The sequence below is a fragment of the Podarcis vaucheri genome (genome assembly GCF_965113315.1).
Source record: "Podarcis vaucheri genome assembly, chromosome: 2".
NCBI classification, from domain to species: Eukaryota; Metazoa; Chordata; class Lepidosauria; order Squamata; family Lacertidae; genus Podarcis; species Podarcis vaucheri.
In genome coordinates this window covers 105,004,940-105,018,336 of record NC_138760.1, presented here as the reverse complement: position 1 = coordinate 105,018,336, position 13,397 = coordinate 105,004,940, and the positions used below count along the sequence as shown (strand labels likewise).

Genomic DNA, 13,397 nt, shown 5'->3' with positions numbered 1-13,397 from the left:
CAAACTTCAGTCTGAAATGGGACAGTCCAGGAAGGACTGGACCATGTAATTTCAGTGAATGCGCAGATAGTCCCTTAAGACTATAATTCTATACCCGTTTGCCTGAGATTAAATTCAATTAAACTCAGTGGGCTAAGTGGACAGACATATATCATAGGGGTGACAAACTTTTTGCCCTCAAAAAGTGGTTAGACTGCAGCTCCCATCAGCCTCAGTCAGCATGGCCAATGGTCAGGAATGATGGAAGCCATAATCCAGCAAATAATTATAGGGCCTTGATGTATATAGGACCTTGATGTATAGGATTGTGTTATTAAGAGAAGCAAAAGGAGTACAGTGCTGCCAGACAGCAGAATTCCTCCCATACCATTGCTCTGTATGTGTCCATTGGGCTGTTGGCCATTTTCCACCCTGGCCACTGCTTCTTGCCGTTCTGAAAGTGTCCCTTGGGAGGACAGATAGCTTGGCACATCAGGAGGCACAATGGTTTCATCTGGAAATACAGGGAAAGGAGACAAAAGCGAAGGGCCGGCGTTAGAGCACAAGATTGGCGTTGAAACTAGAGAAAAGACTAGATCTGGACACTGTGCACTTGGTTACACTCCAGGCTATTCAGGAGCCATCTGATCAAGTTTGGGAGTCTACATAGGAGGACTTCTTTTGCTCTTTGAATGAAAATTTGCCCTTGGTCCTCTTTAGAGTTTCAGTATCTGCAGAGAACAGTATTCTGGAAACATATCTGGTACAGTGGTGCCTCGCAAGACGAAATTAATTCGTTCCGCAAGTTTTTTCTTCTTGCGAGTTTTTCGTCTTGCGATGCACGGTTTCCCATAGGAATGCATTGAAAATCAATTAATGCGTTCCTATGGAAACCGCCTTCAGACCAGGTCCGGGGACAGTCTGTCCCCCGACCTCTTCTGAAGGCTTGGGGGGGGGACAAGGGCTTTTCTTCCCACCCCCAGCATTTTAAAAAACCCCGGGACAGCGGAGGACTTCTCCGCTGTCCGGGGCGATCTTAAAATGCTGGCGGGCGGCATTTTAAAATCGCCCGGGACAGCGGAGGACTTCTCCGCTGTCCGGGGCGATGTAAAAGCCCCTGGGAAGGCAGGCAGGGGGGACAAAGACTTTTTCCCCCCGCCCGCCTTCAGAAGAGGTCCTGGACCTCTTCTGAAGGCGGGCGGGGGGGCGAAAGTCTTTGCTCCCCACCGCCTGCCTTCCACAGCCGTCCGGGACAGCGGAGAAACGCGCTGCTTTTCTCCGCTCTCCCGGGAAGGCAGGCAGGGGGGAGCAAAGACTTTTGCCCCCCGTCCGCCTTCAGAAGAGGTCCAGGACCTCTTCTGAAGGCGGGCGGGGGGCGAAAGTCTTTGCTCCCCCTCGCCTGCCTTCAAAAGCCGTCCGCGATAGCGGGAAGCGCTTCCCTGCTATCCCGGACTGCTTTTAAAATGCTGGCAGTGGGAAGCAAAGCCTTTCGGCCCCCGCCGGCCTTCCTGGACCTCTTCTGAAGGCCGGAGGGGGGGAAAGGCTTTGCTCCCCACCACCAGCATTTAAAAGAGGTCCCCGGAGATTTCCCTATGGGCTTTCTTCTTGCGAAGCAAGTCCATAGGGAAATTCGTCTTGCGAAGCGCCTCCAAAACAGAAAACCCTTTCGTCTTGCGGGTTTTCCGTCTTGCGAGGCATTCGTCTTGCGGGGCACCACTGTACCCTGGTGCTCCTCCAAATCACTTTTTTGCTCCTGTTAAATCTTCCAGCTGTTCTCTGACAGAACAGATTCTAATATTTCATCACAGGGAATATCTCCAAGCTCCTCAGCCCAATTTTTTTTTAGTCAGCAATATCAACACAAGTTATGTATATGAAACTTGTTCTGTTTTCAGGCATCCCAGAGACATCTGACTAGCCATTGCTGGGAAAAGGATGCTGGTCTGGCAATGCCTTTGGTCTGATTCAGTGAGAGTCTCATGTTCTTAAGTCACTGAGATATTCCCACTACTTTAGTTCAAAAGAGGGCATGCAGTTAGCTTTACCTGCTGGCTCAATCATGGCCCACAAAAGCAGCTGACGGGCACTCAGCGAATATGTCAGAGAACAAGATGTGTCTCCCTGCAAAACCTAGCAGGCCTTCTTATGCGGGGATCGTGTTTCAAGAGCTGGAGCCAAAAAGTTTTATTACAGATGATGCAGCCAGCAACTTATTTCTGCTGATTTTATTCTAGAGTGTACCAACACGGTTCTAAAATATGCGTCGTGTGTCATCGTTTCTCAAGTGGTTCCTGGATGGTGCAGCCTTCACTTATGAGAAGCACCTCCCTTTCGGTTGACAGGCATGGCCTCCAGGAAGAGCTGCCAGAAGGGCCCTGCCCGGCTAGCTGACAGCAACTTTCTGGCAGTGCTTGTATCTGAGTTGTTGCAACACTGCTTTTGAGTTTTCGGTTGAGCAGCTTGTTTCCTTGGTACTATTTCAGGCAGGAACTTGACCGCAGCTGCAGTTGTGCCCCGACCCCAAAAAGCTGGAGGATAAGAACTTTTTTATGTTTTATCGTTCGCGTTTGCTTTTTTGCATTTAGGATGCTAATTTTTGTTGGGTGTGCCACCCAGAAACCCAACAGGACTAAGGGAAGTCTGTGCGTGTTTTAATAAATAAATAAACTGGGTGTTCTGGAGGAGAGACAGACACCCAAGAACATTTAGGGAAATGCTGGGCATTTAGCCAAATGACAGGTAAAAAATAAAAATAAAAAATGCTGGCTACGTTCTGGGTTTGCAAAATTCCTGGGCAGTAAGAAGAGGTGTGAGAACCAGGACCCTGCCTGTAAACCATGCAAACGGTGAACAATTCCACCTGGGATACCTGGAAGCACTCTCTGTGTATCTGCAGTAAAGTAAGCCAGCTATGAATGCTGGTTACACGACGGGGGGGGGGGGTGCTTCAAAAACTAGCCCCTTTTGATATGTTTCTGGTTACCCCCCCAAAAAAAGACTCTGGGCCTACCTGTGTTTGTGACACTGTATTCTTCGCTTTTCTTCCTGGTTTGATAGATGATGCACACCCAAACCAGAGATGTCAACACAATGCTGCAGACCACAGCAATAATGATGATCCCAACGGTGGTGCCGTCTTTTCGGCAGCCGAGCAAGGGCAGCACGCTCACTTGGCTGTGCGCCCGTTCGGTCCCAACAGTGTTCGATATCTCACAGGTGTATTTCCCGGCATCTTCCATCACAACGTTCCGGACGATAAGCAGCTGTTTGCCTGGGGTAAAGTGATGCCTTTCAGTGACCAGCAGAGACTGATCGCCCTTCAGCCATGTAATGCGGGGAGGTGGACTTCCTGTCGCTTTGCACTGCAGGACCACAGTTTCGCCCACAGATACAACACGATCTTCCAGTGGGTGAACCAAGCTCGGAGTCTCTGTAAGGATCCAGAGAGAGAGAGATGTCAAGCCTACGGAAAATTCATGCTACGGGCTAAGCCTCTTGACTTCAACAGCACAGTTATGAAACGAAGGCTTTGGACGACACAGTGTTTCTTTAAGAAACCTGAACTCGCTCAGTTCTGGGCTGCCTTTCTGCCTTTCCTTGCAACAAATAGTAACGGCTGAGGTATACCTCTCAATATACTCTCCATGGTAAGGAAAGAGTTTCCACTTTTCCCCAATAAATATTCAGCTACAGGTGCATGTGTGCGCATCTAAGTGTATGCAAACATGACAGATTCAAAAAGACTGCACTAATAGTGCCACAACTCTCTTCTCACCAAGCCCCAAAAGAAAAGCAAGGCACAATACTATAAATCAGCCAGGTTACAAGCCTAACAACAGGGAACTGGCAGTGATATAGCAGCAGAAACGCCCGAGACTTCTGGTATTGTAACTTTCGGGCTTCTAGTGTATTGATACATGTCTCCAAGGTTCTATATTGCAAGGAAACCAAACTTGTTTTCTGATAAATACTGTCCAAAACCCCCAGGCTCCAGCCTACAAATTCTTATAACCCTTTGTTATCACTCTCTGCCCATCCCAAACAGAGTTAACTTGGGTCCTCTCTGCTGTCACTATCTACGCCCATCCATTATTGACAATGGTGTCTTAAAGCACCACAACTTTGAACTTTCTAAAGGGACATCAGTATAAAATTAATGCACCTGCAATGAATGGCCCTGACTTCCCCTCCCAAAGGAAGCAAATTTCCTTACCTAGCACAGTCAGGGTAGCATTTGCTGACACAGAACCAGCGGAATTCTGAGCAGTGCAGCTGTACATCCCCATATCCTCTATCTTCACGTCCGTGATGAAGAAGACATCATCGTCAGGCATGACGTGCATCCGGCGCTCGCGAGCTGCAGGGAAGTCAGTGCCTCCATCTTTCTGCCAAGCAATCTGTGGGGTCGGGTGGCCTTCGGCAGCGCATTCCAACCGGGCTGTTGTCCCTGTCCGGGCTGCAATGTCATGGGGAGTTTTGAGGAACGATGGCAACACTGTGAGGGACAAGGAGAATTGAGAGTAGCAAAGATTCTTGAAGAACAACAGCCATCATGCTTCCAATGTTAGAATTTAAAATCTATCCAGTGTCGTCATTGGACCTTTCTGTCTGAAGAGACAATGGAGTGCGTCTCCAGGAATGGAGTCAAACCACCGCGTTAGCAGTGCCAAAGAGACCTTCCTGGGACGCAAGCAGTGTGTATGGTGGTCCTAGGCTGCCCAGATGCCCAAACCACCCTCTCAACGTCGCTGGTGTAATCCAAAGGAAAGCAGAGCAATAGGTTTGGCACCAGCTTGGTTGCAGGAGTTGCCGGAAGGAGGCGTAAAAAGCGTCTCTTGGGGCCTCCACTCTGGATTTGTGTAGGGTTTGCCTTTTCTTTTCCCCAAAATATCCTGTAAGGCAGTGGAGGTTTAGGATCAGAGTTTTCCTTCTAGATTGGCTACCTTCCCAGGATGACAAGCCCTGCCCACCCCTCTCTAGCATGTGCAGAAACCACCACCTTGACGGTGGCACCCACTATCGGTCTCATCTGCACAATCTGCCGGAGCCTGTCTTTGCATGCAGGGGAAGTCCCTAACTCACTGAGGGTTTGGGACCCATCGGCTACCCTCACTTGGTTTAGCTGGCCAGTCAAAACTGCTCCTGAGATGTGGCTGCTGTTGCATGCGGACAACTTCTAGCAGTCACGGGTGAGAGCTGAGTGCAGGGTGGGGACCAAAGGTGAACAAACTACCTTCAAAAGGAATATGATAAGTAATACTATCATGCATCAGGGAAGGGTGCAAACTGTGGTTTATAGAAGCATCCTGATGCAATTTGAGTCATTGCTTTTCTTCAGGGCCTTAGTTTTTTAAACACAGGCTGACCTGCCCTTTGGGCATGTATGCTCTCCCTCTTTTGGTCACCGTGTGTTAAAATTAATCTCCAAAATTTTAGATGGTTATGTAATTTTAGCCCTAGCTATGAAACTCCTGCCAACATAGCAGTTTGAAAGCACGTCAAAATGCAAGTAGATAAATAGGTACCACTCCGGCGGGAAGGTACCATATTTTTCGCTCTACAACACACACCCAACCATAACATGCACGTAGTTTTTAGAGGAGGAAAATCTGTAGGCATGCCACCCGTAGGCATTTCCTCCATAACACACACAGACATTTCCCCTTACTTTCTAGGAGGAAAAAAGTGAGTGTTATGATGCAAAAAATACGGTAAACGGCGTTTCCATGCGTTGCTCTGCTTCGCTAGAAGCGGCTTAGTCATGCTGGCCACATGTCCCGGAAGCTGTATGCCGGCTCCCTCGGCCAATAAAGCGAGATGAGCGTCGCAACCCCAGAATCAGCCACGACTGGACCTAACGGTCAGGGGTCCCTTTACCTTATGAAATTCTTACCATTCACTGTGAGCTGAGCTTTGTGAGAATAGGTAGAACCAAAATGATTGGTGATGATGCACTGGTAGCACCCCTTGTGGTTGAAAGAGACATGGCGCAGATGCAGAATGGTGGTGAACCACACCACACCATCTCTGGTCCGGACATGGGCAAAGTTCTCCATCTCGGCATGGTGCAGAATTTCGTTGTCCTTCTTCCAGGCAAAGGTCATGGGGGAACTACTGCTGCTGACTGCCGAACACGTGAAGCGGATGCTCTTGCCCAGAACAGCCATTGTAGTTTCCGGCTCAACGATAATTTTGGGCTTGGGGAAATCCTCTGAGAAAAGAAAACAGAATGCCAAAGCATTTTCGGTTTAGAAAGATGCTGTGGCCACGGGGCATTCAAATCTCAACACCTTCCCAAGGCGTTAAGTTTTGCTATGTGGAAGAGCGCTAAGAAAAGTGGCTCTTCATCCAATTCCTGGCCGTGCAATTCAAATGTAGCAAAATGCTCAATACCTACACATAATACGAGCCTGGGCAGTTGCATATTGAGTGTTTTCCCATTGTAGTTTCATTTTACCGTAATTATAAACTGAACAATTCTCGGGTTTACGGAAACGTGTGATTGCCTGTTTGCAAAAATGAAGCAATAGGTAGCACCCAAAATACCAGAAGGAATACCAAAGCAAATCTTCCGAATTTAGGGCTGGTGCATGGAATAACCTGGAGTGAGCTAGATATAATACCAAATGGGAGACATATGGCAAAAAGGATTGCCATCAATCCTCTGGGTGAAAGGAGAAACCAGTGCTTTCTACTGACTTACAACTGAACCATCTGGCCAATTTATTTTAGGAAGGGGGCGGGGAAATTCCAAGGTATGCAGATATATATATATATATATATATATATATATATATATATGCACGCGCCACCTTATTTCCATCTTGCGTCAGCTGGTCCCTGAGAGATGCCCTCCAAGTGCTGCTACCACAGGCTGACAATGTTAATTTGTTAAGAGTTACAGCAACTGTTGCAATTAATGTCACCAGTGACAAGTGCTGACAGGCAGGATAGCATCCTGGCACAAAGACGTCGAAGGAACGGCAGATGTAGCTGGTTGTCACCCTTCCAAGGCAAAGAGGCTTCTGCTCTTGAGGCCTGACATTGAGGGCTATTTGGTTTAGCCGAGTTCCAAGCAGCTTAATTTATTAGTCACACAAAAGGCATCTCTGATTTCAATGTTGAACGTTTTCCCCCCACCCAAAAAAACACAGCCATTACCAATGGAATGGAGAAACTCAATGGGCAGATTAAATCTGAATGGGATTCAGTGGCGAAGAAAGAAAGAGGTTTGGAATGCCAACGTATTACATTATTAAAGGCAGCCTGAGAGCAATTCCGAAAGATGGAGAAAGCACATGGTACAGTTTTCCCCTTCCCAAACAGTAGGAGTGTAGACTCCAGCACCCTTCCAAATGTTGTTGGAGTACCATCAACTCTAGCTAAGATAGCCAGCACTCAAGTATGATGGGTGTTGCAGTTCAATATCGATAGGAAAGGCTAGTTTCCTCACTACAGCTGCATTATTTCAGATCACATTTGTGTGTGTGTGTGTGTGTGGGGAGGAGGGGACAATCCCCCAAAAGGCTGGCATGTCAGAGGGAAAGGCTTTGATCTAGCCTTCTCCATGACATAATCGATCACACGGTATTTTTGTGCGTCTGAGTTGGCCCTGTGGGAACGATACAAAAGAAAATAAGATTACAGAGCTCACAATGACGTCAGCCTCCAAATACCTGACTAGGTGTGATAAAGGAAGGTGATTTTAAGATTCACCAACACCAGTGGAAGAAAAGCAACAAGCGACTCATGTGAAGGGAGGCAGAAAACTGACATAGGACGTGTTCTCTTTCTTGTTGCCTTCACCCCTAACTGTTAAGAACAGCTGAACAATGGAAGAGACTACTCAGATAATTTGTGGAATCTCCATCCCAGGATTCAATATTTTTTTTAAGGCATTGATGGATGAAGACCCACTGAAATGGTTTGACTTGGGGGTCAAGGGAGGCAGGGAAGCCTTCTACTGAAGAGGGAGTAGATTGCGTTACTCTCAAAATCCCACTCTACTTCGTAATTGAATTAACATCAGTTTGGCAAGTCAGGGCCCGATCAGCTATGACATGTAGTAAATGCCACACGCAGACAGGCAGTCAGTCAGTACAGTTCAATATAGTAACACTGACTGCAACAGAAGCCTCAGGTGGAGTAGAGAAAAATCCTGCCTGCCCATTCACCCTCTGGCATGTGGTCCCAGCTTCTAAGACTCTCCAAACACTATTTCCGAATTTATCTTCTCCTCCTCTCTCCCAGCTCCCACCAGTTGGAGCAATCCTGGCAGTTGCTGCTGAGCCAGGCATTATGCCAGAACTACGTACATCTGGGTTTGCCAGGGCTGAGAGCATAAGGCTGCCTGTATTGCTGAGAAGTGGAGCTCTGTATTAACCCACATTCTCCAACCTGGTTCCCTTCAAATGTTTTCAACTACAACTGCCAGCCTGACCTAGCACAGCCATGCTGTCCTTAGTCCAAAACACACAGAGGACACCAGCTTGCTCTTGAGTTTGGGAAGCATAACCATAACCTCTCATTTACGTTCTTATTCGTGGCTTGGTTTCTTAATCCAAGTGCTGCTGCTTTCATCAACAGAGAGTGACCTTAACTTCATGCAGTAAACAAGGTGCGGCCACAGCCATTGGTTGCTATGGGTGGGTAAAACTGTAGCATTATCTGAGCTGCTGCCTATGGATTTCCTAATCAGCTTTTAATACACGCACAGCTGGAGGATGAGATCATCCGAGCAGATGAGATGTTCCTCTGTTCTGAGCAGGTGTCTGTGTATTTGCGCCTATCTGATTGGAGAGTACAATATGGACATACTCCAACAGGGATGATGAATGGGGCTTTCAACGAAAGTGGAGTGATCCTCCTGAAGCTGCTGTTCTCAAAGCTAGCAATGCCCGACAAATCGTGACAGCTTGAATTCTACATCAATAAACAAGCTGAACAGAGGGGGAAAGTTTCGGGGAGAACCCACGACCCGTTCAGTTTAAGAGGAGGAAAGTATGAACAACTGCGACTTTGGCTGTGGCTCTACGCTTTTAAACTATTCCATTTTAAAAGACAAAAAAACGAAGCACGTGTGTATTCAGCTGCTCTCTATTTGCCACGCTGGTTTGCAATCTTTCCCTGAAGCAGCAGCAGCAGCAGCAGCAATGAAAAGGCTCAGAGAAGGACTATTCAGTAGAAAAGTGTTAACACGACGTCAGCTGGCTTGAGTGAACATTCCTCCTACAGACACACTGAAGGTCTACTTGTGCTGCTGAAAGGTAGTGCAAAATAATAATTCCTAAAGCTGAAGAGACAAGATGAAAATCCTATGCCCAGGCAATCACTGTCCCATGAAAACAAGATTGAAATGGAGGAGACACTCAGGAATGTCTAAAGTTCTCTTTACCACTTCTACCAAAAACTTCCCCATGTCTTATTAATACCCCCCCCCCCACCTTTGGGAATCGCTGCTCCAAATACATGCTGCCACACACTGCCAATTTAAGTGCAGTTCTGATATAAAACCAGCTCTGGCCAGTGAAGAATTTAAATCCTATGTATGCTCCACTCCACTGCATACAGAAGAACAAGCTGGCCACAAAATATACAAACATTCCTGCGTCAGGGCTTGCCCTCCAAAGCAACCTCAAGATTACCAAGCTACGGCCAAGACTTACCACACACAAAACTTTCTGCAGCCACATCGAAAATGCTTCTGCCCTTTAATGACTCTGGGTGGGCGCAGGTAGCTTCCACAAACGGCTGCAGTTCCCTGTTGGTTAACCACTGCGGCAACCATTTCAGCTGACAATCACACAGGAAGCTCTCGCTGTTTATGCGGCTAGAGGGAAGCAAACAAAATGCAAAAGGGGGGGGGGAGTCTCTTGTGAAACTTGAAAGGGAATTTTAATGCAAATGGCAACCCAGATACTGACAAACGAAAAAATAATGGCTGCTAATAGGGCAGCCTTCCTGCCTTATATATACAGTGGTACCTCGAATTACAAATGCTTCAGGTTACAAACTCCACTAACCTAGGAGAGTTACCTCATGTTGAGAACTTTGCCCCAGGATGAGAACAGAAATCGTGTGCCGGAGGCGCAGCGGCAGCAAGAGGCCTCATTAGTGAAAGCACGCCTCTAGTTAAGAACAGTTTCAGGTTAAGAACGGACCTCCGGAACAAATTAAGTTTGTAACTAGAGGTACCACTGTACACTGATCCCAAAGGAATCCCAGGCAACAGAATGGCGGAGAGTGTCTGCTGGTGGTATAGTAGACAAAACGTTGGCCTTGAGCTGAGCATTCAGGGTGAAGAGCAGGGGAATAATATATGAGACATTAATCTGACCCTGCACATGACCTTTATAAATAGCTGCTTGCCTGGTCACCCGGGGTGAGTATTAATTCACCGCAGGTGAACAACCCTTTTTTAAACCGGAGATGGATTTGTTATTTGTTTCTTTCAGGTCATCCTGTGCCGCAAAGTTAGTATACGTGAACTAGGGGGGGAAAGCTAATAGCTTTTAACTTGCTTGCTAACTCCCTATGAGAGGCAATATCTATCTGTATAAGGCAGATATACCATCTGTCTTAACAGAGAGTAAGCGCTCTGTAAAAGTCCTTTGTGGGGAGGGAGGAAGCTATCTAAGACACTGTCCATCACCACATCTTGTGACTGCAAATTCTGTAAGCCAAGTTGCCTCTTTTCAGGTCTAGGGACATGGCTACTGCTATTTCGTCAAATGGAAGCAAGCAATTACTTCTTACAGATCCTGAATATGATGATGAGTGCCTCTCTAAACTATGTTTTAAGTGAAATGGCATCTAATGGAAAAGTTCTTAGTTGGTACAATTCATAAGATCTTGGACAGGTGTATGCGTGTCTACACACACACACATGTTCACCTGGAAAGTGAGCTAATAAATTTAGATCCTGGACAACTAATATTGCTTGAACATATGGTAGAGCATAAAGCAGCGTATTAACATTGGAAGGGGGGAGCCGGTTTGGAGATTATCATGAGACAGGATGTTTGGCAATGTACTAAACAAGATCCCACTGATGCAGCTCAAGAGTTAGATCTGCTAATGTAATTTTCCCATCCCTGAGAATAAGTGGGCACATGGATCAAATTTGAAACCTGCTTATCACTGAAATGTCAGCATGCCCGAAATGTAGTTATAAAAGGAGAGACTGGTTTGCCACCAGAAATTAAGTAAGTCACTGACTGCTCTGTAAGGCTTGGGAAAAGGAGCCTAGATTTCCTGAACGGAGATGGATAAGGGCACAGATGCAGCCCAATGAAAGGACTGCTGAGAAGATCCTGTTTCACTTGTTACTGAATGTGAGACGAGTCTCTGACATCTGCTCTAGTGTAAAAATAGCTTGTGGGGGTGGCAAGTGGAAAGCAGCAATAGTGGGAGCGTAGCTGGGGAGGGGGAGAGCAGCCGCTGGGGGGGGAGGTCGCAACAATGGCCCAAAGATTACAGGATAAATCTTAACATTACTTACAGCTCCTTCAGGTTCTTCAACTTAGCAAATGCATCCTCCTGAACAGAACGTATTGCATTATTTCCAAGATTCCTACAGAAAATAAAGCATTAAAAGAAACCAATACATATAAGTGTTAACAGGTTTTTTTTCCATGTCAGTTTACTTCCTATCAAATGGTTTATAGGTCTGCGCTCCTTCAAAATATTTCTACTCATACTAATCAGAAGCTGTGTATAAATCAGGCAAGTGAACTAGTATATGTAAACAATGATTTATCATGATAGGAATGGGGGGCTCTGAGCTTTGGACTCTCCCACCCCCACCGCTACCCCTCCTGCCTGGCCATGATGAGATCTGAGGTTTTTGCTTCTGTTTACGATTAAGCGCAGTTTAGCATTACATCTAAACCATGGTTTGCTGAAATGAGCGAACCTCGTGATACATGACACAAAGATTAACCACAGTTTGTTGGGTTCAGACGTAATGCTAAACTGTGCTTAAAAAAAAGAAAAAGCATACGTTTCCAATATCCATCTTATGGCTTTACCAGAAAAAGTGGGAGTGTGCAATGTTTGACTGTGGCTCATTCAAATCAGTGGCTTAGTGGCTATGTCTGTGAATATTACTAACTACAACTTGCCACGGCACCTAAACCCAACAAACTATGGTAAGTTTTAACTTTGGAAACAAAACTACTTCAAGCCATAGCATATGAAGCAGGCTCACTTTCACTAAAAATAGTTAAGTGTTTGGGGACTGGACATAATGCTATGCAGTCATACCTTGGAAGTCGAACGCCTTGAGAGACGAACATTTTGGCTCCTGAACGCCGCAAACCCAGAAGTGATTGTTCCAGTTTGTGAACATTCTTTGGAACCCAAACGTCTGCAGCAACTTCCGATTGGCTGCAGGAGCTTCCTGCAGCCTATCAGAAGCCGCGCCTTGGTTCCTGACGGACTTCCGGAATGGATGCCATTCGACTTCTGAGGGACGACTGTATACTAATTGCTATAATTAGTGTGACAGTATAGATCTGCCCATGGAGTGTGTGAACCAAAGACCAGTTTGTCCTTAACTGAACTAATCACAACGTTAATGACTTCTTGTGGATAGTCGTTTTAAATGTGTGCAATTGTGTTGTTCCTGAATCGTAAGTGTTCATTAAAACAGCTGGCATCTGTAAGATGTCTTTAAGATTTTATCTGACCAACGGTTGAAAAGCTACATTTAAGATAAGAAGCTTATGTGGCCATCTAAAACTCTCCTTATTTGAAGAAGATCCCCGATGAATCTAACTCCTGACGAGATGTGGGGATAGGAAAAGGAAGAGCTACTTCCACCACATCCCCCCTCCCACCAAAAATCCAGCATCAGCTCAAAGAAACAGAGTGCTTGCCATTTTCAGTAAGAAAACCAGCTCTGCTGATGCCCGATTAAAGAAACCTTAATTACACCATGACCTTTAGCGGCTGACTATTATGGTTATGCTGGGTTCTTCTCACTGTATGGTTTATACCTGCTTTGAATAAACACTGCGAAGGGAACTGATGTTTTAAATGTTACTAATGTGATGAGTTGCAGCCAAAAGATTCCGTGCAGAAATGAAACTGTCTTCCACTTTCCTCTCCCTGCAAAGAGAGGAACCTCGGGATCTGGCCAGACCTCCGGAACGGATCCCATTCGCAACCGGAGGTACCACTGTACTTGCATTAAATAATAAGTATATTTTTTATTTGTTTGTTTGTTTGTTTAAAAAAAAATCTGCTGCCCAATTAACTGGGAACAGTTTGGCTTTTTTAGGTCAAACAACTTATTGCAAATTTGTCATGGTCCCAATGCCAGAAAAGGGAGTGGAAGGGAAGACAGAAATATGGGGTGGGGGCTGAACTTTTGAAACGTTTCAAGCCTACAATATGGCAGTGTAAGGATCCATAAT

The 13,397-nt window shown here is 46.1% G+C and overlaps 1 protein-coding gene across 1 annotated transcript in view; it reads right to left on the bottom strand.

Annotated features, from left to right (window-relative positions):
• LRIG1 (leucine rich repeats and immunoglobulin like domains 1) overlaps nucleotides 1–13,397 on the bottom strand; it is a 138,016-nt gene that overhangs the window by 7,909 nt on the left and 116,710 nt on the right. The window contains exons 11-16 of the mRNA XM_082209314.1: nucleotides 11,480–11,551; nucleotides 9,645–9,808; nucleotides 5,873–6,190; nucleotides 4,193–4,474; nucleotides 2,990–3,409; nucleotides 368–493 (exon numbers count right to left, since the gene is read on the bottom strand). Coding sequence (XP_082065440.1) covers nucleotides 368–493; nucleotides 2,990–3,409; nucleotides 4,193–4,474; nucleotides 5,873–6,190; nucleotides 9,645–9,808; nucleotides 11,480–11,551 — 1,382 coding nt within the window. The remainder of the gene's footprint in view (nucleotides 1–367; nucleotides 494–2,989; nucleotides 3,410–4,192; nucleotides 4,475–5,872; nucleotides 6,191–9,644; nucleotides 9,809–11,479; nucleotides 11,552–13,397) is intronic.